Raw genomic sequence first — 27500 nt, forward strand, 5'->3', positions numbered from 1 at the left:
AATGAAAATCCAAAATTCCGTGTGTCACAAAATTAGAATATTACTTAAGGCTAATACAAAAAAGGGATTTTTAGAAATGTTGGCCAACTGAAAAGTATGAAAATGAAAAATATGAGCATGTACAATACTCAATACTTGGTTGGAGCTCCTTTTGCCTCAATTACTGCGTTAATGCGGCGTGGCATGGAGTCGATGAGTTTCTGGCACTGCTCAGGTGTTATGAGAGCCCAGGTTGCTCTGATAGTGGCCTTCAACTCTTCTGCGTTTTTGGGTCTGGCATTCTGCATCTTCCTTTTCACAATACCCCACAGATTTTCTATGGGGCTAAGGTCAGGGGAGTTGGCGGGCCAATTTAGAACAGAAATACCATGGTCCGTAAACCAGGCACGGGTAGATTTTGCGCTGTGTGCAGGCGCCAAGTCCTGTTGGAACTTGAAATCTCCATCTCCATAGAGCAGGTCAGCAGCAGGAAGCATGAAGTGCTCTAAAACTTGCTGGTAGACGGCTGCGTTGACCCTGGATCTCAGGAAACAGAGTGGACCGACACCAGCAGATGACATGGCACCCCAAACCATCACCCAACCATGCAAATTTTGCATTTCCTTTGGAAATCGAGGTCCCAGAGTCTGGAGGAAGACAGGAGAGGCACAGGATCCACGTTGCCTGAAGTCTAGTGTAAAGTTTCCACCATCAGTGATGGTTTGGGGTGCCATGTCATCTGCTGGTGTCGGTCCACTCTGTTTCCTGAGATCCAGGGTCAACGCAGCCGTCTACCAGCAAGTTTTAGAGCACTTCATGCTTCCTGCTGCTGACCTGCTCTATGGAGATGGAGATTTCAAGTTCCAACAGGACTTGGCGCCTGCACACAGCGCAAAATCTACCCGTGCCTGGTTTACGGACCATGGTATTTCTGTTCTAAATTGGCCCGCCAACTCCCCTGACCTTAGCCCCATAGAAAATCTGTGGGCTATTGTGAAAAGGAAGATGCAGAATGCCAGACCCAAAAACGCAGAAGAGTTGAAGGCCACTATCAGAGCAACCTGGGCTCTCATAACACCTGAGCAGTGCCAGAAACTCATCGACTCCATGCCACGCCGCATTAACGCAGTAATTGAGGCAAAAGGAGCTCCAACCAAGTATTGAGTATTGTACATGCTCATATTTTTCATTTTCATACTTTTCAGTTGGCCAACATTTCTAAAAATCCCTTTTTTGTATTAGCCTTAAGTAATATTCTAATTTTGTGACACACGGAATTTTGGATTTTCATTTGTTGCCACTTCAAATCATCAAAATTAAATGAAATAAACATTTGAATGCATCAGTCTGTGTGCAATGAATAAATATAATGTACAAGTTACACCTTTTGAATGCAATTACTGAAATAAATCAAGTTTTTCAAAATATTCTAATTTACTGGCTTTTACCTGTATACAGTAACACAAAAACAACCTGTCTCTGTGATCACTATAGGTGTATAAATAATAATATAGTGTTAAATAAAATCAGTCCCTTGGGCACAAAACTGAAAATAATACAGCTCTCCAAAAAGTGCACTTCTACTGCTATTGGAACATACTAACTACACACACTATGACACTAAGAACACCACAGTCATCAATCAACAATTCTTACATGAGAGCCAAGCCTGGCAATAATTGCAAATTGCCTGTTCTGCCCTCACTATACGTGTTGAGCTTATACAGCTTGGCACACAGCTAACAAACAGATTCATCCATTTAGGCCAGGGGTGCTCATTACGTCGATCGCGATCTACCGGTCGATCTCGGAGGGTGTGTCAGTCGATCACCAGCCAGGCATTAAAAAATAGTCCTAAAAATGAGCGATCATAAATCTTCACTATGACGTCACTTTCGTCACTTGATTGACATTCACGGCACCCGAGGGTCTTCTGAGATGACTCATTAAAATGACCGACTGGAAGGCGAGAAACACTTTATTTCAACAGACTCTGGCGCCGTACCTGTCGTCAAAACTCCAAAGACCGACTGCACAGTTGCACAATAAAAGCTCTGCTTCATCCTGCCTGCGCTACCAAAATAAGAGTCTCAGAAAGCTGGCGTGCACAAGCTAGCGAGCTACGGAGTTTGCCGACAATGTATTTCTTGTAAAGTGTATACAAAGGAGTACGGAAGCTGGACAAATAAGATGCCAAAAACCAACCACTTTCATGTGGTATTGGACAGAAAGGAGGACTTTTTTTCTCCTCCATTCGAAAATGCGGACCTTATCAGCACTACTGTCTGATTACAATCAATGCAAGTCATCACAATCAGGTAATACACCAACTTATATTCTTGTCTTCATGAAAGAAAGGAATCTATATGTGTTAAACATGCTTGTATTATCTTTAAACACCTTTAACTTATTAACAATATTAACTATATGTGTTAAACATACTTGTATTATCATTAAACACCTTTAATTTATTAACAATATTAACTATATGTGTTAAACATGCTTGTATTATCTTTAACCACCTTTAACTTGTTAACAACATTAACTATATGTGTTAAACATGCTTGTATTATCTTTAACCACCTTTAAGTTGTTAACAATATTAACTATATGTGTTAAACATGCTTGTATTATCTTTAAACACCTTTAACTTATTAACAATATTAACTATATGTGTTAAACATGCTTGTATTATCTTTAAACACCTTTAACTTATTAACAATATTAACTATATGTGTTAAACATGCTTGTATTATCTTTAACCACCTTTAAGTTGTTAACAATATTAACTATATGTGTTAAACATGCTTGTATTATTTTTAACCACCTTTAACTTGTTAACAATATTAACTATATGTGTTAAACATGCTTGCATTATCTTTAAACACCTTTAACTTGTTAACAATATTAACTATATGTGTTAAACATGCTTGTTTTATCTTTAACCACCTTTAACTTGTTAACAATATTAACTATTTGTGTTAAACATGCTTGTATTATTTTTAACCACCTTTAACTTGTTAACAATATTAACTATGTGTGTTAAACATGCTTGCATTATCTTTAAACACCTTTAACTTATTAACAATATTAACTATATGTGTTAAACATGCTTGCATTATCTTTAACCACCTTTAAGTTATTAACAATATTAACTATATGTGTTAAACATGCTTGTTTTATCTTTAACCACCTTTAAGTTGTTAACAATATTAACTATTTGTGTTAAACATGCTTGTATTATCTTTAAACACCTTTAACTTATTAACAATATTAACTATATGTGTTAAACATGCCTGTGTTATCTTTAAACACCTTTAACTTATTAACAATATTAACTATATGTGTTAAACATGCTTGTATTATCTTTAACCACCTTTAAGTTATTAACAATATTAACTATATGTGTTAAACATGCTTGTTTTATCTTTAACCACCTTTAAGTTGTTAACAATATTAACTATTTGTGTTAAACATGCTTGTATTATCTTTAAACACCTTTAACTTATTAACAATATTAACTATATGTGTTAAACATGCTTGTATTATCTTTAAACACCTTAACTTGTTAACAATATTAACTATATGTGTTAAACATGCTTGCATTATCTTTAAACACCTTTAATTTATTAACAATATTAACTATAAGTGTTAAACATGCTTGTATTATCTTTAACCACCTTTAAGTTGTTAACAATATTAACTATTTGTGTTAAACATGCTTGTATTATTTTTAACCACCTTTAACTTGTTAACAATATTAACTATGTGTGTTAAACATGCTTGCATTATCTTTAAACACCTTTAACTTGTTAACAATATTAACTATATGTATTAAACATACTTGTATTATCATTAAACACCTTTAATGTATTAACAATATTAACTATATGTGTTAAACATGCTTGTATTATCTTTAGCCACCTTTAACTTGTTAACAACATTAACTATGTGTGTTAAACATGCTTGCATTATCTTTAAACACCTTTAACTTGTTAACAATATTAACTATATGTGTTAAACATGCTTGTATTATCTTTAAACACCTTTAAGTTGTTAACAATATTAACTATAAGTGTTAAACATGCTTGTATTATCTTTAACCACCTTTAAGTTGTTAACAATATTAACTATAAGTGTTAAACATGCTTGTATTATTTTTAACCACCTTTAACTTGTTAACAATATTAACTTTGTGTGTTAAACATGCTTGCATTATCTTTAAACACCTTTAACTTGTTAACAATATTAACTATATGTGTTAAACATTCTTGTATTATCTTTAACCACCTTTAAGTTGTTAACAATATTAACTATATGTGTTAAACATGCTTGTATTATCTTTAAACACCTTAACTTGTTAACAATATTAACTATGTGTGTTAAACATGCTTGTATTATCTTTAAACACCTTAACTTGTTAACAATATTAACTATATGTGTTAAACATGCTTGCATTATCTTTAAACACCTTTAACTTGTTAACAATATTAACTATATGTGTTAAACATGCTTGTATTATCTTTAAACACCTTTAACTTATTAACAATATTAACTATAAGTGTTAAACATGCTTGCATTATCTTTAAACACCTTTAACTTGTTAACAATATTAACTATATGTGTTAAACATGCTTGTATTATCTTTAAACACCTTTAACTTATTAACAATATTAACTCTAAGTGTTAAACATGCTTGTATTATCTTTAACCACCTTTAAGTTGTTAACAATATTAACTATATGTGTTAAACATGCTTGTTTTATCTTTAACCACCTTTAAGTTGTTAACAATATTAACTATATGTGTTAAACATGCTTGTATTATCTTTAAACACCTTTAACTTGTTAACAATATTAACTATTTGTGTTAAACATTCTTGTATTATCTTTAACCACCTTTAAGTTGTTAACAATATTAACTATATGTGTTAAACATGCTTGTTTTATCTTTAACCACCTTTAAGTTGTTAACAATATTAACTATTTGTGTTAAACATGCTTGTATTATTTTTAACCACCTTTAACTTGTTAACAATATTAACTATGTGTGTTAAACATGCTTGCATTATCTTTAAACACCTTTAACTTGTTAACAATATTAACTATAAGTATACTTGTATTATCATTAAACACCTTTAATGTATTAACAATATTAACTATATGTGTTAAACATGCTTGTATTATCATTAAACACCTTTAACTTGTTAACAATATTAACTATATGTGTTAAACATGCTTGCATTATCTTTAAACACCTTTAACTTATTAACAATATTAACTATATGTGTTAAACATGCTTGTATTATCTTTAAACACCTTTAACTTGTTAACAATATTAACTATTTGTGTTAAACATTCTTGTATTATCTTTAACCACCTTTAAGGTGTTAACAATATTAACTATATGTGTTAAACATGCTTGTTTTATCTTTAACCACCTTTAAGTTGTTAACAATATTAACTATTTGTGTTAAACATGCTTGTATTATTTTTAACCACCTTTAACTTGTTAACAATATTAACTATGTGTGTTAAACATGCTTGCATTATCTTTAAACACCTTTAACTTGTTAACAATATTAACTATAAGTATACTTGTATTATCATTAAACACCTTTAATGTATTAACAATATTAACTATATGTGTTAAACATGCTTGTATTATCTTTAACCACCTTTAAGTTGTTAACAATATTAACTATGTGTGTTAAACATGCTTGCATTATCTTTAAACACCTTTAACTTGTTAACAATATTAACTATATGTGTTAAACATGCTTGCATTATCTTTAAACACCTTTAACTTGTTAACAATATTAACTATATGTGTTAAACATGCTTGTATTATCTTTAACCACCTTTAAACTTAAAATTGAAATACCAATACTGAAAATTGAAATACCAATATTGACAATTGAAATACCAATACTGAAAAATGAAATACCAATATTGACAATTGAAATACCAATATTGACAATTGAAATACCAATATTGACAATTGAAATACCAATACTGAAAATTGAAATACCAATACTGAAAATTGAAATACCAATACTGAAAATTGAAATACCAATACTGACAATTGAAATACCAATATTGACAATTGAAATACCAATACTGAAAATTGAAATACCAATACTGAAAATTGAAATACCAATACTGAAAATTGAAATACCAATATTGACAATTGAAATACCAATATTGACAATTGAAATACCAATACTGAAAATTGAAATACCAATACTGAAAATTGAAATACCAATACTGAAAATTGAAATACCAATATTGACAATTGAAATACCAATACTGAAAATTGAAATACCAATATTGACAATTGAAATACCAATACTGACAATTGAAATACCAATATTGACAATTGAAATACCAATACTGACAATTGAAATACCAATATTGACAATTGAAATACCAATATTGACGATTGAAATACCAATACTGAAAATTGAAATACCAATACTGAAAATTGAAATACCAATACTGAAAATTGAAATACCAATATTGACAATTGAAATACCAATACTGAAAATTGAAATACCAATACTGAAAATTGAAATACCAATACTAAAAATTGAAATACCAATACTGAAAATTGAAATACCAATACTGAAAATAGAAATACCAATACTGAAAATTGAAATACCAATATTGACAATTGAAATACCAATACTGAAAATTGAAATACCAATACTGAAAATTGAAATACGAATACTGACAATTGAAATACCAATATTGACAATTGAAATACCAATATTGACAATTGAAATACCAATATTGACAATTGAAATACCAATACTGAAAATTGAAATCCCAATACTGAAAATTGAAATACCAATACTGAAAATTGAAATACCAATATTGACAATTGAAATACCAATATTGACAATTGAAATACCACTACTGAAAATTGAAATACCAATATTGACAATTGAAATACCAATACTGAAAATTGAAATACCAATATTGACAATTGAAATACCAATACTGACAATTGAAATACCAATATTGACAATTGAAATACCAATACTGACAATTGAAATACCAATATTGACAATTGAAATACCAATATTGACGATTGAAATACCAATACTGAAAATTGAAATACCAATACTGAAAATTTAAATACCAATACTGAAAATTTAAATACCAATATTGACAATTGAAATACCAATACTGAAAATTGAAATACCAATACTGAAAATTGAAATACCAATACTAAAAATTGAAATACCAATACTGAAAATTGAAATACCAATACTGAAAATAGAAATACCAATACTGAAAATTGAAATACCAATATTGACAATTGAAATACCAATACTGAAAATTGAAATACCAATACTGAAAATTGAAATACGAATACTGACAATTGAAATACCAATATTGACAATTGAAATACCAATATTGACAATTGAAATACCAATATTGACAATTGAAATACCAATACTGAAAATTGAAATGCCAATACTGAAAATTGAAATACCAATACTGAAAATTGAAATACCAATATTGACAATTGAAATACCAATACTGAAAATTGAAATACCAATATTGACAATTGAAATACCAATATTGAAAATTGAAATACCAATACTGAAAATTGAAATACCAATATTGACAATTGAAATACCAATATTGACAATTGAAATACCAATACTGAAAATTGAAATACCAATACTGAAAATTGAAATACCAATACTGAAAATTGAAATACCAATATTGACAATTGAAATACCAATATTGACAATTGAAATACCAATACTGAAAATTGAAATACCAATACTGAAAATTGAAATACCAATACTGAAAATTGAAATACCAATATTGACAATTGAAATACCAATATTGACAATTGAAATACCAATACTGAAAATTGAAATACCAATACTGAAAATTGAAATACCAATACTGAAAATTGAAATACCAATATTGACAATTGAAATACCAATATTGACAATTGAAATACCAATACTGAAAATTGAAATACCAATATTGACAATTGAAATACCAATACTGAAAATTGAAATACCAATATTGACAATTGAAATACCAATACTGACAATTGAAATACCAATATTGAAAATTTAAATACCAATATTGACAATTGAAATACCAATACTGAAAATTGAAATGCCAATACTGAAAATTGAAATACCAATACTGAAAATTGAAATACCAATACTGAAAATTGAAATACCAATATTGACAATTGAAATACCAATATTGACAATTGAAATGCCAATACTGAAAATTGAAATACCAATACTGAAAATTGAAATACCAATACTGAAAATTGAAATACCAATACTGACAATTGAAATACCAATATTGACAATTGAAATACCAATACTGAAAATTGAAATACCAATACTGAAAATTGAAATACCAATACTGAAAATTGAAATACTAATATTGACAATTGAAATACCAATATTGACAATTGAAATACCAATACTGAAAATTGAAATGCCAATACTGAAAATTGAAATACCAATATTGACAATTGAAATACCAATACTGACAATTGAAATACCAATATTGACAATTGAAATACCAATATTGACAATTGAAATACCAATACTGAAAATTGAAATACCAACACTGAAAATTGAAATACCAATACTGAAAATTGAAATACCAATATTGACAATTGAAATACCAATACTGACAATTGAAATACCAATATTGAAAATTGAAATACCAATATTGACAATTGAAATACCAATACTGACAATTGAAATACCAATATTGAAAATTGAAATACCAATATTGACAATTGAAATACCAATACTGACAATTGAAATACCAATATTGAAAATTGAAATACCAATATTGACAATTGAAATACCAATACTGACAATTGAAATACCAATATTGAAAATTGAAATACCAATATTGACAATTGAAATACCAATACTGACAATTGAAATACCAATATTGAAAATTGAAATACCAATATTGACAATTGAAATACCAATACTAAAAATGGTCAGTGTACCTTCTGTTCATTCTATTTCCAATTCTGAAACGCAAATCAAAAAATAAAATTAAGGCCATTTTTCGATTTTTATTATATATTGCAGATTTTAAAACAAACAAAAAAAGGTTCGATTTTCATTCAAATATTGCCGTAAAATTGGATTTTGTGCTGTTTTGCTTTTATGGATTTTTATTTTTCCAGATAAACGCCAAAAATGTGCAAAAAGGCGTGAAATCTGTGTGATGACAAATTGAACCGGAAGCAGTGTTTTTGCCTTTTCTTCGTGTTTAGCATGTTCTTAGCACAACGCTAACATCTTTGTTCAGCAGGAGTCCTATTGAGTCCGATATATAAAAAAGTGTCATTAAATAGTTGTCCAACTTTTGTTTCAGAAGTGAAAATAGACAAAATGGTCTGGAACTTGTTTTTTAGGACTACCACTAAACAAAGATGTTAGCGTTATGCTAAAAACATGCTAAACGCGAAGGAAAGGCTAAAATACTGCTTTTTATTTGTGCAGATAAACACAAAAATCTAAAAAAAATTGAGCAAAAAGGCGTGGTTATCTGTGTGATGACAAATTGATCCGGAAGCAGTATTTTATCTGGTGACAAGTTGAGGGCGGAGGCTGACTCTTGCTATCAGCTCACCCTCATGAGGACTTTAGAATATGGACGAATGGATCTTTCTCCACGTATAGCGAGCTGGCCTCTAGTAGACACCATTACTAATCATTAGTCCCATTGACCAAAGAAATAACCGTCACTGTTGTCTCCACCACATCGCCCAGCAGGCAGGGCGGCATCTGTAAAGCTGGAACAATTGGAACATTCTGCACCGAAAACAAACATTTGAGGGCGGCATTTTGACTGATCCACTGCCTGGGAGACACATAAACCGTGTGTGTGTGTGTGTGTGTGTGTGTGTGTGTGTGTGTGTGTGTGTGTGTGTGTGTGTGTGTGTGTGTGTGTGTGTGTGTGTGTGTGTGTGTGTTTAGTGGTCCAGTCATGACACACAACACAAACAATATCAGGGGTGTCCTGAACATTCCTTTTTCTTTTCAGGCTCCCCACATCTGGACTTTGTTAGTTTGGACTTTCTCTCGTTACATTGGAGTTCACTTTGTCATGTGCCACAACACACACACACGCACGCACACACACACACACATAGAGTAGTACACACACACACGTACACACACACACACACACACACACACACACATTGAGTACATACATAGAGTACATATGTGGCATCAAACATGCTTGTACATGTTTTTAGTTGAAAAGAAGTGTGAGTTGTGGTGGTTCTGCTGGGCGTGGTTCTGTTTCTGTTTCTGTGACCCCGCCAGGTTTAGGACACGAGCTAACAATTGTTTCGTCTGCTTTTGTTTATGCGAGCTGCCAGCAATCCTCGCTCTTTTCTTCTCTCGGTGTCCTTCAAACGTGCCGTGCTGGTACTGAAGGCCCGCTCGGCTTCTGGCGAACTTTGTTTGGTCAGGTGGAGGTCTGAGGAAGAGGCGATGATGTGACAGAGACCTGGTGAACACCCGCCGGGCGATGTCAAAATATAATATATATATAATCATTTTCGCATCAAATATGACTTTCGTGTCAAAATATAATTTCCGCGTCAAAATATCACATTTTGTGTCAAAATATCACATTTTGTGTCAAAATATCACATTTTGTGTCAAAATATCACATTTTGTGTCAAAATATAATTTTCGTATCAAAATATCACTTTCATGTCAAAATATCATTTTTGTATCAAAATATCATTTTCGTGTCAAAATATAATTTCCGCGTCAAAATATCACATTTTGTGTCAAAATATCACATTTTGTGTCAAAATATCACATTTTGTGTCAAAATATAATTTTCGTATCAAAATATCACTTTCATGTCAAAATATCATTTTTGTATCAAAATATCATTTTCGTGTCAAAATATCATTTTTGTGTTAAAATACCACTTCCGTGTCAAAATATCACTGTCGTCTGAAAATACCATTTTTGTCTGAAAATATAATTTTTGCGTCAAAATATAATTTTTCGTCAAAATATAATTTTTGTGTCAAAAATACCACTTCCGTGTCAAAATATCACTGTCGTCTGAAAATACAATTTTTGTCTGAAAATATCATTTTTGCGTCAAAATATAATTTTTGCGTCAAAATATAATGTTTTCATCAAAATACCATTTTTGCATCAAAATATCATTTTTGCGTCAAAATATTATTTTTGTGACAAAATATCATTTTCGAGTCAAAATATTTTCACGTCAAAATATAATTTTCGCATCAAAATATAATTTTATGTGACAATATCATTTTCGTGTCAAAATATCATTTTCGCGTCAAAATATCATTTTCATGTCAAAATATCATTTTCATGTCAAAATATATTTTTCTTGTCAAAATATTTTTTTTTTGTCAAAATATATTTTTCTTGTCAAAATATAATTTTCTTGTCGAAATAGCATTTTCGTATCAAAATATCATTTTCGCGTCAAAATATCGTTTTTATGTCAAAATATCGTTTTTATGTCAAAATATAATTTTTATGTCAATATATATTTTTCTTGTTAAAATAGCATTTTTGTGTGAAAATATAATTTTCATGTCAAAATATAATTTTCGTATCAAAATATCACTTTCGTGTCTGAGTATCATTTTCGTGTCAAAATATCATTTTCATGTCAAACATTATTTTCGCGTCAAAATATAATTTTGTGTCAAAATATATATTTGTGTCAAAATATCATTTTCGCTTGAAAATATTATTTTAATGTGAAAATATCATTTTCATGTCAAAATATAATTTTTATTTGAAAATATCATTTTCGCATCAAATATGACTTTCGTGTCAAAATATAATTTCCGCATCAAAATATCAAATTTTGTGTCAAAATATCACATTTTGTGTCAAAATATAATTTTTGTGTCAAAATATAATTTTCGTATCAAAATATCACTTTCATGTCAAAATATCATTTTTGTATCAAAATATCATTTTCGTGTCAAAATATAATTTTTGTGTTAAAATACCACTTTCGTGTCAAAATATCACTGTCGTCTGAAAATACCATTTTTGTCTGAAAATATAATTTTTGCGTCAAAATATAATTTTTTGTCAAAATATAATTTTTGCGTCAAAATATAATTTTTCGTCAAAATATAATTTTTGTGTCAAAAATACCACTTCCGTGTCAAAATATCACTGTCGTCTGAAAATACAATTTTTGTCTGAAAATATAATTTTTGCGTCAAAATATAATTTTTGCATCAAAATATAATTTTTGCGTCAAAATATAATTTTTGCGTCAAAATATAATTTTTGCATCAAAATACCATTTTTGCATCAACATATCATTTTTGCGTCAAAATATTATTTTTGTGACAAAATATCATTTTCGAGTCAAAATATTTTCACGTCAAAATATCATTTTCGCATCAAAATATAATTTTATGTGACAATATCATTTTCGTGTCAAAATATCATTTTCATGTCAAAATATATATTTGTGTCAAAATATCATTTTCGCTTGAAAATATTATTTTAATGTGAAAATATCATTTTCATGTCAAAATATAATTTTTATTTGAAAATATAATTTTCGCATCAAATATGACTTTCGTGTCAAAATATAATTTCCGCATCAAAATATCACATTTTGTGTCAAAATATCACATTTTGTGTTAAAATATCATTTTTGTGTCAAAATATCATTTTCGTATCAAAATATCACTTTCATGTCAAAATATCATTTTTGTATCAAAATATCATTTTCGTGTCAAAATATAATTTTTGTGTTAGAATACCACTTCCGTGTCAAAATATCACTGTCGTCTGAAAATACCATTTTTGTCTGAAAATATAATTTTTGCGTCAAAATATAATTTTTCGTCAAAATATAATTTTTGTGTCAAAATACCACTTCCGTGTGAAAATATCACTGTCGTCTGAAAATACCATTTTTGTCTGAAAATATAATTTTTGCGTCAAAATATAATTTTTTGTCAAAATATAATTTTTGCGTCAAAATATAATTTTTCGTCAAAATATAATTTTTGTGTCAAAATACCACTTCCGTGTCAAAATATCACTGTCGTCTGAAAATACCATTTTTGTCTGAAAATATAATTTTTGCGTCAAAATATAATTTTTCGTCAAAATATCATTTTTGCGTCAAAATATAATTTTTCGTCAAAATATAATTTTTGTGTCAAAATACCACTTCCGTGTCAAAATATCACTGTCGTCTGAAAATACCATTTTTGTCTGAAAATATAATTTTTGCGTCAAAATATAATTTTTGCGTCAAAATATAATTTTTGCGTCAAAATATCATTTTTGCATCAAAATATCATTTTTGCGTCAAAATATTATTTTTGTGCCAAAATATCATTTTCGAGTCAAAATATTTTCACGTCAAAATATCATTTTCGCATCAAAATATAATTTTATGTGAAAATATCATTTTCGTGTCAAAATATCATTTTCGCGTCAAAATATAATTTTCATGTTAAAATATAATTTTCATGTCAAAATATATTTTTCTTGTCAAAATATATTTTTCTTGTCAAAATATATTTTTCTTGTCAAAATATATTTTTTTTGTCAAAATATATTTTTCTTGTCAAAATATAATTTTCGTGTCAAAATATCATTTTCGTATCAAAATATCATTTTCGCGTCAAAATATCGTTTTTATGTCAAAATATCATTTTTATGTCAAAATATCATTTTCATGTCAAAATATTTTTTTCTTGTTAAAATAGCATTTTTGTGTGAAAATATAATTTTCATGTCAAAATATAATTTTCGTATCAAAATATCACCTTCCGTGTCTGAGTATCATTTTCGTGTCAAAATATCATTTTCACGTCAAACATTCTTTTCGCGTCAAAATATATATTTGTGTCAAAATATCATTTTCGCTTGAAAATATAATTTTAATGTGAAAATATCATTTTCATGTGAAAATATCATTTTCATGTCAAAATAGAATTTTTATTTGAAAATATCATTTTCGCATCAAATATGACTTTCGTGTCAAAATATAATTTCCGCATCAAAATATCACATTTTGTGTCAAAATATCACATTTTGTGTCAAAATATCATTTTTGTGTCAAAATATCATTTTCGTATCAAAATATCACTTTCATGTCAAAATATCATTTTTGTATCAAAATATCATTTTCGTGTCAAAATATAATTTTTGTGTTAGAATACCACTTCCGTGTCAAAATATCACTGTCGTCTGAAAATACCATTTTTGTCTGAAAATATAATTTTTGCGTCAAAATATAATTTTTTGTCAAAATATAATTTTTGCGTCAAAATATAATTTTTCGTCAAAATATAATTTTTGTGTCAAAATACCACTTCCGTGTCAAAATATCACTGTCGTCTGAAAATACCATTTTTGTCTGAAAATATAATTTTTGTGTCAAAATATAATTTTTTGTCAAAATATAATTTTTGCGTCAAAATATAATTTTTCGTCAAAATATAATTTTTGTGTCAAAATACCACTTCCGTGTGAAAATATCACTGTCGTCTGAAAATACCATTTTTGTCTGAAAATATAATTTTTGCGTCAAAATATAATTTTTTGTCAAAATATAATTTTTGCGTCAAAATATAATTTTTCGTCAAAATATAATTTTTGTGTCAAAATACCACTTCCGTGTGAAAATATCACTGTCGTCTGAAAATACCATTTTTGTGTGAAAATATAATTTTTGCGTCAAAATATAATTTTTGCGTCAAAATATAATTTTTGCGTCAAAATATAATTTTTTCATCAAAATATCATTTTTGCGTCAAAATATTATTTTTGCGTCAAAATATTTTTGCGTCAAATATAATTTTTGCGTCAAAATATAATTTTTTCATCAAAATATCATTTTTGCATCAAAATATAATTTTTGCGTCAAAATATTATTTTTGTGCCAAAATTAATTTTTGCGTCAAACATAATTTTTGCGTCAAAATATAATTTTTGCGTCAAAATATAATTTTTGCGTCAAAATATAATTTTTGCGTTAAAATATAATTTTTTCATCAAAATATAATTTTTGCGTCAAAATATAATTTTTTCATCAAAATATAATTTTCGAGTCAAAATATTTTCACGTCAAAATATCATTTTCGCATCAAAATATAATTTTATGTGACAATATCATTTTCGTGTCAAATTATCATTTTCGCGTCAAAATATCATTTTCGCGTCAAAATATCATTTTCGCGTCAAAATATCATTTTCATGTCAAAATATCATTTTCATGTCAAAATATATTTTTCTTGTCAAAATATATTTTTCTTGTCAAAATATATTTTTCTTGTCAAAATATAATTTTCGTGTCAAAATAGCATTTTCGTATCAAAATATAATTTTCGCGTCAAAATGTCGTTTTTATGTCAAAATATAATTTTTATGTCAAAATATTTTTTTCTTGTTAAAATAGCATTTTTGTGTGAAAATATAATTTTCATGTCAAAATATAATTTTCGTATCAAAATATCACTTTCGTGTCAAAATATAATTTTCGCGTCAAAATATAATATTTGCGTCAAAATATAATTTTCGTGTCAAAATATCACTTTCTAGTCAAAATATAATTTTGTTTCAAAATATCACTTTTGTGTCAAAATATAATTTTCACGTTAAAATATCATTTTCGCGTCAAAATATCATTTTCGCGTCAAAATATCATTTTCGCGTCAAAATATCATTTCCGCGTCAAAATATCATTTTCGCGTCAAAATATAATTTTTATGTCAAAATATATTTTTCTTGTTAAAATAACATTTTCGTGTGAAAATATAATTTTCATGTCATGGACATCGGGGGCGGTACCTCTGGATTGGCAGACCAGGGTGGTGGTTCCTCTCTTTAAGAAGGTGTGTTCTAACTATGGTGGGGTCACACTCCTCAGCCTTCCCACTAAGGTCTATTCAGGTGTACTGGAGAGGATAGTCCAACCTCGGATTCAGGAGGAACAGTGTGGTTTTGGTCCTGGTCATGGAACTGTGGACCAGCTCTATACTCTGGGCAGGGTCCTTGAGGGTGCATGGGAGTTTGCCCAACCAGTCTACATGTGCTTTGTGGACTTGGAGAAGGCATTGGACCGTGTCCCTCGGGAAGTCCTGTGGGGAGTGCTCAGAGAGTATGGAGAATCAGCACCTCCAAGTCCGAGTCCATGGTTCTCGCCCGCAAAAGGGTGGAGTGCCATCTCCGGGTTGGGGAGGAGATCTTGCCCCAAGTGGAGGAGTTCAAGTACCTCGGAGTCTTGTTCACGAGTGAGGGAAGAGTGGATGGTGAGATCGACAGGCGGATCGGTGCGGCGTCTTCAGTAATGCGGACGCTGTATCGATCCGTTGTGGTGAAGAAGGAGGTGAGCCGGAAGGCAAAGCTCTCAATTTACCGGTCGATCTACGTTCCCATCCTCACCTATGGTCATGAGCTTTGGGTTATGACCAAAAGGACAAGATCACGGGAACAAGCGGCCCAAATGAGTTTCTCCCTTAGAGATAGGGTGAGAAGCTCTGTCATCCGGGGGGAGCTCAAAGTAAAGCCGCTGCTCCTCCACATGGAGAGGAGCCAGATGAGGTGGTTCGGGCATCTGGTCAGGATGCCACCCGAACGCCTCCCTAGGGAGGTGTTTCGGGCACGTCCGACCGGTAGAAGGCCACGGGGAAGACCCAGGACACGTTGGGAAGACTATGTCTCCCGGCTGGCCTGGGAATGCCTCTGGATCCCCGGGAGGAGCTGGACGAAGTGGCTGGGGAGAGGGAAGTCTGGGCTTCCCTGCTTAGGCTGCTGCCCCCGCGACCCGACCTCGGATAAGCGGAAGAAGATGGATGGATGGATGGATGGATTCCATCGTTTATTCTTCACAATTGAGTGATTGCATATTTTCCACTCTGCTTGATCTGAACATGAAACTGTTACTGACTACCACCATTTATATACTTTCATTATTTTAGTGTTTCTTAAAGACAGAATTTACCATTTTAAATGACTGTAGTCCAAAGTCTTCTACACCAATGTTCATCTATTTATTATTGTGTGAATGCTCCATTCATGTCAGCGTCCATTCACACATATATGGTTTCTCTTCCTCCCATTATTCTTCTTCTCCACATTTTGGCGCGTTCTACCTTCCACATTTTCACCCGATTCAAAGCGTTCCAACATCAAACTGTTCACCCTATTCGGGAATCGCGGGTTTTCCCTTAAAAAAAACTGCAAAAATTCCCCGATGTCCCAGAATTCCCAGTTTTCCGGGACATGTTTTCCATTCAAAATGAATTGTCCGTTATTCATACTTCAACCATTTCCACATTTTTCAACCGATTCAAACCATTCCACCTTCAACACATTCCACTCATCCTGGTCATTCAAACTATCATTTTTTCCGAGTTCAAAAAAATTCCCGGATTTCCCATAATTTCCCTTTTTTATTTTCATTTTCCCCATTCAAAATGAATTGTCCATTTTTCAAACTTCTACAATTCCCACATTTTTCAACCGATTCAAACTATTCGAACTTCAACACATTCCACTCATCCTGGACATTCAAACTATCATTTTTCCAAGTTCAAAAAAATTCCAGAAATTACCCAAAATCCCAGTTTTCCAAACCCTATTTTCAACCTTTGTTCTTTCAACTACTCCTCCCACATTTTTCAACCCACTTCAACCGTTCCACTATCAAATAATTCCTCTTAATCAGGAATAAAAACAAAGTGTTTTTTTTAAACTGGAAAAATTCCCGGTTTCCCCAAAATTCCAGGAATTCCGTAATACCATTTCTCAGTTAAAAATGTTATTACTCCAACATTTCTCGACTGTTTTTGAAAAATTCCAACACCAACCACTCATTCAAAAAATTCTAATATTTTATCATTTCAAAAAAATTCCCATTTTTACCAAATTTCCACATTTCCATGAAATTCCCATTTAAATGAATAGAACATTCTTCAAAGTTCCACAATTCCCACATTTTTCATCTGATTCAAACTGTTCCAACTTCAAAATATTCAGCCTGTTCAGGAATGGTGTGCTCTTCTACTTCAACAATTCTAAAAAAAAGTTCCCGGATTTCCCATGATTTCTCTTTTTTATTTTCATTTTCCCCATTCAAAATGAATTGTCCATTTTTCAAACTTCTACAATTCCCACATTTTTCAACCGATTCAAACCATTCCAACTTCAACACTTTCCACTCATCCTGGACATTCAAACTATCATTTTTCCAAGTTCAAAAAATTTCCAGGAATTCCAATAATTCCCAGTTTTCCAAACCCTATTTTCAACCTTTATTCTGTCGACTACTCCTCCCACATTTTTCAACCCGCTTCAACCGTTCCACCGTCAAATCATTCCTCTTAATCAGGACTAAAAACAAAGTGGGTTTTTTTAACTGGAAAAATTCCCGGTTTCCCTGAAATTCCAGGAATTCCATAATACCATTTCTCAATTAAAAATGTTACTACTTCAACATTTTCAACAGTTTTTGAAAAATTCCAACACCAACTACTCATTCAGAAAATTCCAATATTTGACCATTTTCAAAAAAATTCCCGCTTTTACCGAATTCCCAAATTTCCATGAAATTCCTGTTGAAATGAATGGAACATTCTTCAAAGTTCCACAATTCCCACATTTTTCATCTGATTCAAACTATTCCAACTTCAAAATATTCAGCATGTTCAGGAATGGTGTGCTCTTCTACTTCAACAATTCTAAAAAAAAATTCCCGGATTTCCCATAATTTCTCTTTTTTATTTTCATTTTCCCCATTCAAAATGAATTGTAGATTTTTCAAACTTCTACAATTCCCACATTTTTCAACCGATTCAAACCATTCCACCTTCAAGACATTCTACTCATCCTGGACATTCAAACTATCATTTTTCCAAGTTAAAAAAAATCCAGGAATTCCCATTATTCCCAGTTTTCCAAACCCTATTTTCAACCTTTATTCTGTCACATTTTTCAACCCACTTCAACCGTTCCACTGTCAAATCATTCTTCTTAATCAGGACTAAAAACAAAGTGTTTTTTTAAACTGGAAAAATTCCCGCTATTCCAGGAATTCCATAATACCATTTCTCAATTAAAAATGTTACTACTTCAACATTTCTCGACTGTTTTTGAAAAATTCCAACACAAACCACTCATTCAGGAAATTTCAATATTTTACCATTTTCCAAAAATTCCCGCTTTTAACGAATTCCCAAATTCAAAGTTCCACAATTCCCACATTTTTCATCTGATTCAAACTGTTCCAACTTCAAAATATTCAGCCTGTTCAGGAATTGTGTGCTCTTCTACTTCAACAATTCTAAAAAAAAATTCCCAGATTTCCCATAATTTCTCCTTTTTTATTTTCATTTTCCCCATTCAAAATGAATTGTCCATTTTTCAAACTTCTACAATTCCCACATTTTTCAACCGATTCAAACATTCGAACTTCAACACATTCAACTCATCCTGGACATTCAAACTATCATTTTTACAAGTTCAAAAAAATCCAGGAATTCCCATTATTCCCAGTTTTCCAAACCCTATTTTCAACCTTTATTCTGTCACATTTTTCAACCCACTTCAACCGTTCCACCGTCAAATCATTCCTCTTAACCAGGACTAAAAACAAAGTGTTTTTTTTAAACTGGAAAAATTCCCGGTTTCCCCGAAATTCCAGGAATTCCGTAATACCATTTCTCAATTAAAAATGTTACTACTCCAACATTTCTCGACTCTTTTTGAAAAATTCCAACACCAACCACTCATTCAGAAAATTCCAATATTTTACCAGAAAATTCCAATATTTTACCATTTTCAAAAAAATTCCCGCTTTTACCAAATTTCCAAATTTCCATGAAATTCCCGTTGAAATGAATGGAACATTCTTCAAAGTTCCACAATTCCCACATTTTTCATCTGATTCAACCTGTTCCAACTTCAAAATATTCAGCCTGTTCAGGAATTGTGTGCTCTTCTACTTCAACAATTCTAAAAAAAATTCCCGGATTTCCGATAATTTCTCTTTTTTATTTTCATTTTCCCCATTCAAAATGAATTGTATATTTTTCAAACTTCTACAATTCCCACATTTTTCAACCGATTCAAACCATTCCAACTTCAACACTTTCCACTCATCCTGGACATTCAAACTATCATGTTTTCAAGTTCAAAAACATTCCAGGAATTCCCATAATTCCCAGTTTTCCAAACCCTATTTTCAACCTTTATTTTGTCGACTACTCCTCCCACATTTTTCAACCCTCTTCAACCGTTCCACCGTCAAATCATTCCGAAAAACAAAGTGTTTTTTTTAACTGAAAAACTTCCCGATTTCCCCGAAATTCCGTAATACCATTTCTCAATTAAAAATCTTATTCAAATACTTTACCATTTTCAAAAAAATTCCCGCTTTTACCGCATTCCCAAATTTCCATGAAATTCCAATTGAAATGAATGGAACATCAAAACAGCAAAAAAGCAAAGCCAAAGCCAATTATCAACAACACCCAGAAACGCTTCGCTGGGCCCGAGCTCGTCTAAGATGGACTGATGCAAAGTGGAAAAGTGTTCTGTGGTCTGACGAGTCCACATTTCAAATTGTTTTTGGAAACTGTGGACCAAAGAGGAAAAGAAGCATGGGGACTGTTCTAGGGTGAAAGTGTAAAAGTCAGCATGTGTGATGGTATGGGGGTGTATTAGTGGCCAAGACATGGGTAACTTACACATCTGTGAAGGCACCATTAATGCTGAAAGGTACATACAGCTTTTGGAGCAACATATGTTGCCATCCAAGCAACGTTACCATGGACGCCCCTGCTTATTTCAGCAATACAATGCCAAGCCACATGTTACATCAACGTGGCTTCATAGTAAAAGAGTGCGGGTACTAGACTGGCCTGCCTGTAGTCCGGACCTGTCTCCCATTCAGAAAACCACTGTCAGTAACTACAGTTGGTCGCTACATCTGTAAGTGCAAGTTAAAACTCTACTATGCAAAGCCAAAGCCATTTATCAACAACACCCAGAAATGCTTCTCTGGGCCCGAGCTCGTCTAAGATGGACTGATGCAAAGTGGTCTGACGAGTCCACATTTCAAACTGTGGACATGTTCACTGGTTTTGGGTTTTGTATTTCGCAGCGTACCCCAGGGATCAAAACGAGGACCAAAATTGACCAAAAAAGGACTTAAAGTTAGTATTATGTTAGTAGTATTTTAGTAGTATGTTAGTACTATGACCACATTTTGTTAGTAATACACTTCTAACTAATGAAGAAGAATGTCATTAAGATACTTCATTGCATTTTTACTTATTATGATTAGGGATGTCCGATAATGGCTTTTTTGCCGATATCCGATATTGTCCAACTCTTAATTACCGATACCGATATCAACCGATACCGATATATACAGTGGTGGAATTAACACATTATTATGCCTAATTTGGACAACCAGGTATGGTGAAGATAAGGTCCTTTTTTTAAAAATGTATTAAATAAAATAAGATAAATAAATTTAAAAAAAATTCTTGAATAAAAAAGAAAGTAAAACAATATAAAAACAGTTACATAGAAACTAGTAATGAATGAAAATGAGTGAAATGAAGTGTTAAAGGTTAGTACTATTAGTGGACCAGCATGTGTGCTTACGGACTGTATCCCTTGCAGACTGTATTGATATATATTGATATATAATGTAGGAACCTACCAGAATATTAGTAACAGAAAGAAATGAGTGTAAATGGGGGAGGGAGGTTTTTTGGGTTGGTGCACTAATTGTAAGTGTATCTTGTGTTTGTTATGTTGATTTAATAAAAAAATAAAAAATAAATAAAATTAAAGCTGCAAGCAGCATTTGTCGCGCCCGCATATTTGGCAGGTGCTAGTTCTGTATTGTGGGCACGCTGGTGCTTCCTGCTTTTAAGCAGCCTTCTTGAAAAAACAGCAGCATCAGCGCAGCGGCTCTTTGAAGGGTCATAAAATCAAAACCGGAGCCGGTATCAAAACTCTTTCACTAACTTTTAATCAGAAGGGTTCAATCTCTCTCCTGTGTTAGTTTGAAGCCGAAACGTCAAACACGTGTTTGAAGAAAGGTGACCGGTTTTTACACAAATGTTGTGTTGAAGGGGGAATAGCAAACTTCCTGTAGATTTTTGCTGGGGGTTGTCAATTTATGAAATGTAGGTCTAAGTGAGACCTACGGAGAGGTTTCATGTCTCTCCGACCTTCCCGGTGGGAGTTACAGGCAGTTTTGTCATTTTTTTTCTTCCGAGGAGCAGTTTTTTCTGTTTTATTCAAAAATTGCTCAAGAGCGCAATTTTTAAATTTGGGGTTAGGTTTTTTTATTAGATCGCAATATTTGCCAGTCCTGATGTGTGTGTTCAGTTCGGTGAGTTTTGAAGCATGTTAAGGGGGTCAAATTACAGCTCAAAGAGGCAAAAGTGACTGTTTTTAGTACCTTTTTGTCTTGAAGGGGGAATTGCCAACTTCCTGTTGATTTTTGCCCGAGAATATACAATTATGAAAACTAGGTCTAAGTCACACCTACATAAAGGTTTTTGTTTCATGTCTCTCCGACCTTCTTAGTGGGAGTTACAGGCAGTCTAGTTTTTTTTTTCGTAGGGAGCGCTAGAGCGCAATTTTGAGTTTTGAGGTTTGGTTTTTTGATAAAAAGTTTTGCCGTATATTACTGATGTGTGTGTAAAATTTGGTGAGTTTTGAAGTATGTTAAGGGGGTCAAATTACAGCGCAAAGTTGCGGAAGAATAATAATAATAATTAAAGCTGCAAGCAGCATTGGTCGGGCCCGCGTATTTGGCAGGTGCTAGTCCTAAGTGTCCCAATACTTTTGTCTACTTTTAGTCTGAAGTGTCCCAAGACTTTTGTCTAGTGTACCTACCTTGTCTGCATTGTGTGGGCACGTTGGTGCTTCCTGCTTTTAAGCAGCCATGTTAAAAAAACAGCAGCATCAGCGCAGCGGGTCTTTGAAGGGTCATAAAATCAAAACCGGAGCAGGTATTAAAACTCTGATCTACACTTTTATACACAAGGGTTTAATCTCTCTCCTGTGTTAGTTTGAAGCCGAAACAACAAACGCGCTCAGAGGAGATAGATTTTGAAGGAAGGTGACCGGTTTTTACAAAAAAATTGTTTTGAAGGGGGAATAGCAAACTTCCTGTTGATTTTTGCTGGGGGTTGTCAATTTATGAAATGTAGGTCTAAGTGAGACCTACAGAGAGGTTTCATGTCTCTCCGACCTTCCCGGTGGGAGTTACAGGCAGTTTTGTCATTTTTTTCTTCCGAGGAGCAGTTTTTTCTCTGTTTTATTCAAAAATTGCTCAAGAGCGCAATTTTTAAATTTGGGGTTAGGTTTTTTTATTAGATCGCAATATTTGCCAGTCCTGATGTGTGTGGTCAGTTCGGTGAGTTTTGAAGCATGTTAAGGGGGTCAAATTACAGCTCAAAGAGGCAAAAGTGACTGTTTTTAGTACCTTTTTGTCTTGAAGGGGGAATTGCCAACTTCCTGTTGATTTTTGCCCGAGAATATACAATTATGAAAACTAGGTCTAAGTCACACCTACATAAAGGTTTTTGTTTCATGTCTCTCCGACCTTCTTAGTGGGAGTTACAGGCAGTCTAGTTTTTTTTTTTTCGTAGGGAGCGCTAGAGCGCAATTTTGAGTTTTGAGGTTTGGTTTTTTGATAAAACGTTTTGCCGTATATTACTGATGTGTGTGTAAAATAGTTGCGGAAGAATAATAATAATAAGAAGAAGAAATAATAAAACCTTACAAATTCAATAGGTCCTTATGTCCCATTGCATAAGGACTCCCTTTGGGAGTCCTTATGCAATGGGCCATGCGGGCCCTAATAAAAAAACGATACTGGAAAAAAAAAAAAAACGATACCGATAATTTCCGATATTACATTTTAAAGCATTTATCAACATCTCTAATTATGATTACGATAAAGTCTTTTTTTCCATAATAAATAATGGCTTGTTCTAAACATCGTTCCCAATCTAATAATACGAACCCCGTTTCCATATGAGTTGGGAAATGGTGTTAGATGTAAATATAAACAGAATACAATGATTTGCAAATCCTTTTCAAGCCATATTCAGTTGAATATGCTACAAAGACAACATATTTCATGTTCAAACTCATAAACTTTATTTATTTTTTTGGCAAATAATCATTAACTTTAGAATTTGATGGCAGCAACACGTGACAAAGAAGTTGGGAAAGGTGGCAAAAAAGAGTGATAAAGTTGAGGAATGCTCATCAAACACTTACACAGGTGTGCAGGCTAATTGGGAACAGGTGGGTGCCATGATTGGGTATGAAAGTAGATTCCATGAAATGCTCAGTCATTCACAAACAAGGACGGGGCGAGGGTCACCACTTTGTCAACAAATGCCTGAGCAAATTGTTGAACGGTTTAAGAAAAACCTTTCTCAAGCAGCTATTGCAAGGAATTTAGGGATTTCACCATCTACGCTCCGTAATATCATCAAATAAATCACTGCACGTAAGCAGCTAAGCCCGTGACCTTCGATCCCTTACGCTGTACTGCATCAACAAGCGACATCGGTGTGTAAAGGATATCACCACATGGGCTCAGGAACACTTCAAAAAACCACTGTCAGTAACTACAGTTGGTCGCTACATCTGTAAGCGCAAGTTAAAACTCTCCTATGCGAGGCGAAAACCGTTTTATCAACAACACCCGGAAACGCCGTCGGCTTCGCTGGGCCTGAGCTCATCTAAGATGGACTGATACAAAGTGGAAAAGTGTTCTGTGGTCTGACGAGTCCACATTTCAAATCGTTTTTGGAAAATGTGGACGTGGTGTCCTCCGGACCAAAGAGGAAAAAAAACATCCGGATTGTTCTAGGGTGAAAGTGTAAAAGGCAGCATGTGTGATGGTATGGGGGTGTATTAGTGGCCAAGACATGGGTAACTTACACATCTGTGAAGGCACCATTAATGCTGAAAGGTACATACAGCTTTTGGAGCAACATATGTTGTTATCATGGACGCCCCTGCTTATTTCAGCAAGACGATGCCATGTCTTTGTAGTAAAAGAGTGCGGGTACTAGAGTGGCCTGCCTGTAGTCCAGACCTGTCTCCCATTCAGAAACCCACTGTCAGTAACTACAGTTGGTCGCTACATCTGTAAGTGCAAGTTAAAACTCTACTACGCAAAGCAAAGTCATTTATCAACAACACCCAGGCACCATTAATGCTGAAAGGTACATACAGGTTTCGGAGCAACATATGTTGTTATCATGGACGCCCCTGCTTATTTCAGCAAGACGATGCCATGTCTTTGTAGTAAAAGAGTGCGGGTACTAGACTGGCCTGCCTGTAGTCCAGACCTGTCTCAAATTCAGAAAACCACTGTCAGTAACTACAGTTGGTCGCTACATCTGTAAGTGCAAGTTAAAACTCTACTACGCAAAGCCAAAGCCATTTATCAACAACACCCAGGCACCATTAATGCTGAAAGGTACATACAGCTTTTGGAGCAACATATGTTGTTACCATGGACGCCCCTGCTTATTTCAGCAAGACGATGCCATGTCTTTGTAGTAAAAGAATGCGGGTACTAGAGTGGCCTGCCTGTAGTCCAGACCTGTCTCCCATTCAGAAAACCACTGTCAGTAACTACAGTTGGTCGCTACATCTGTAAGTGCAAGTTAAAACTCTACTACGCAAAGCAAAGTCATTTATCAACAACACCCAGGCACCATTAATGCTGAAAGGTACATACAGGTTTCGGAGCAACATATGTTGTTATCATGGACGCCCCTGCTTATTTCAGCAAGACGATGCCATGTCTTTGTAGTAAAAGAGTGCGGGTACTAGAGTGGCCTCTGCCTGTAGTCCAGACCTGTCTCCCATTCAGAAAACCACTGTCAGTAACCACAGTTGGTCGCTACATCTGTAAGTGCAAGTTAAAACTCTACTACGCAAAGCAAAGTCATTTATCAACAACACCCAGGCACCATTAATGCTGAAAGGTACATACAGGTTTCGGAGCAACATATGTTGTTATCATGGACGCCCCTGCTTATTTCAGCAAGACAATGCCAAGCCAGGTGTTACAACAGCGTGGCTTCATAGTAAAAGAGTGCGGGTACTAGACTGGCCTGCCTGTAGTCCAGACATTGAAAATGTGTGGCGCATTATGAAGCCTAAAATAGCACAAGGGAGACCCCCGGACTGTTGAACAACTTAAGCTGTACATCAAGCAAGAATGGGAAAGAATTCCACCTGAGAAGCTTCAAAAATGTGTCTCCTCAGTTCCCAAACCTTTACTGAGTGTTGTTAAAAGGAAAGGCCATGTAACACAGTGGTGAACATGTCCTTTCCCAACTACTTTGGCACGTGTTGCAGTCATGAAATTCTAAGTTAATTATTATAAAAATAAAGTTTATGAGTTTGAACATCAAATATGTTGTCTTTGTAGCATATTCAACTGAATATGAATATTTACATCTAACACAATTTCCCAACTCATATGGCAACGGGGTTTGTATGTATGTATTGAACTGAATGATGTAAAAGAGAAAGAAGAAGATGTTATTGTATTGATCTTCTCACCAGAGGCAGCATGGCGGAGGCGCTGGGCGACACCTGGCCCCTGTAGTGGTTGTGGAGCTCCACCAGCATCTCCTCCTGCTCCTCGCTGAGGCCGCCCCAGGCTCCAGGCACCAGCAGGGCGCCCAGCAGCAGCCACGCCCACACGGGAGCGCCTGAAGTCGGGCAGCAGGTGGCACCGCGCCCCCTGCTCCGCTCCGGCTGAGACGACGCGGGAGCCGCCCCGGCGTCGTGGACCTTTGGCGGCGACGCGACCCCCTGCTGGGCGCTGCTCACCTTCTGGGCCTCTGAGGTGCCCTGCTGTTGCATGATGGGAAATGAAGTTCTCCGGGGTGGTGAGGACATCCAGAGAGGTGAGTGAAGTCAAAGTGTGTGCCTTCCCTGTGCAGATGTGTGCCTTCCCTGTGCAGATGTGTGCCTTCCCTGTGCAGATGTGTGCCTTCCCTGTGCAGATGTGTGCCTTCCCTGTGCAGATGTGTGCCTTCCCTGTGCAGATGTGTGCCTCGCACGCTCTGGCAGCTGCTTTAAGAGCGCAGGACACGCCCCTCCATGTGCACACACACACACACACACATTGTTCACAACATACACACACTTGCATGCACACACACATTGTTCACAACATACACACACTTGCATGCACACACACTTCATTCCTCTTTGCCAACTTTGTTACATGGACTTTTTTTTCTCAGCAAAAAGGTCCAATAATCTAATATATTGTTCTTAAACCTCTATTTTGTTTTATTTACCCTCTATTTTGTTTTATTGACCTCTATTTTGTTTTATTTACCCTCTATTTTGTTTTATTTACCCTCTATTTTGTTTTATTGACCTCTATTTTGTTTTATTTACCCTCTATTTTGTTTTATTGACCTCT

General features: G+C 33.4%; 1 protein-coding gene across 1 annotated transcript in view; it reads right to left on the bottom strand.

Moving 5' to 3' along the window:
- LOC133572793 (uncharacterized) overlaps positions 1 to 27082 on the bottom strand; it is a 36596-nt gene extending 9514 nt beyond the window's left edge. The window contains exon 1 of the mRNA XM_061925817.1: positions 26624 to 27082. Coding sequence (XP_061781801.1) covers positions 26624 to 26965 — 342 coding nt within the window. The 5' untranslated portion in view covers positions 26966 to 27082. The remainder of the gene's footprint in view (positions 1 to 26623) is intronic.
- Positions 27083 to 27500: the final 418 nt, after the last annotated feature.

The sequence above is a fragment of the Nerophis lumbriciformis genome, linkage group LG01, assembly GCF_033978685.3.
Source record: "Nerophis lumbriciformis linkage group LG01, RoL_Nlum_v2.1, whole genome shotgun sequence".
In the NCBI taxonomy this organism is placed as follows: domain Eukaryota; kingdom Metazoa; phylum Chordata; class Actinopteri; order Syngnathiformes; family Syngnathidae; genus Nerophis; species Nerophis lumbriciformis.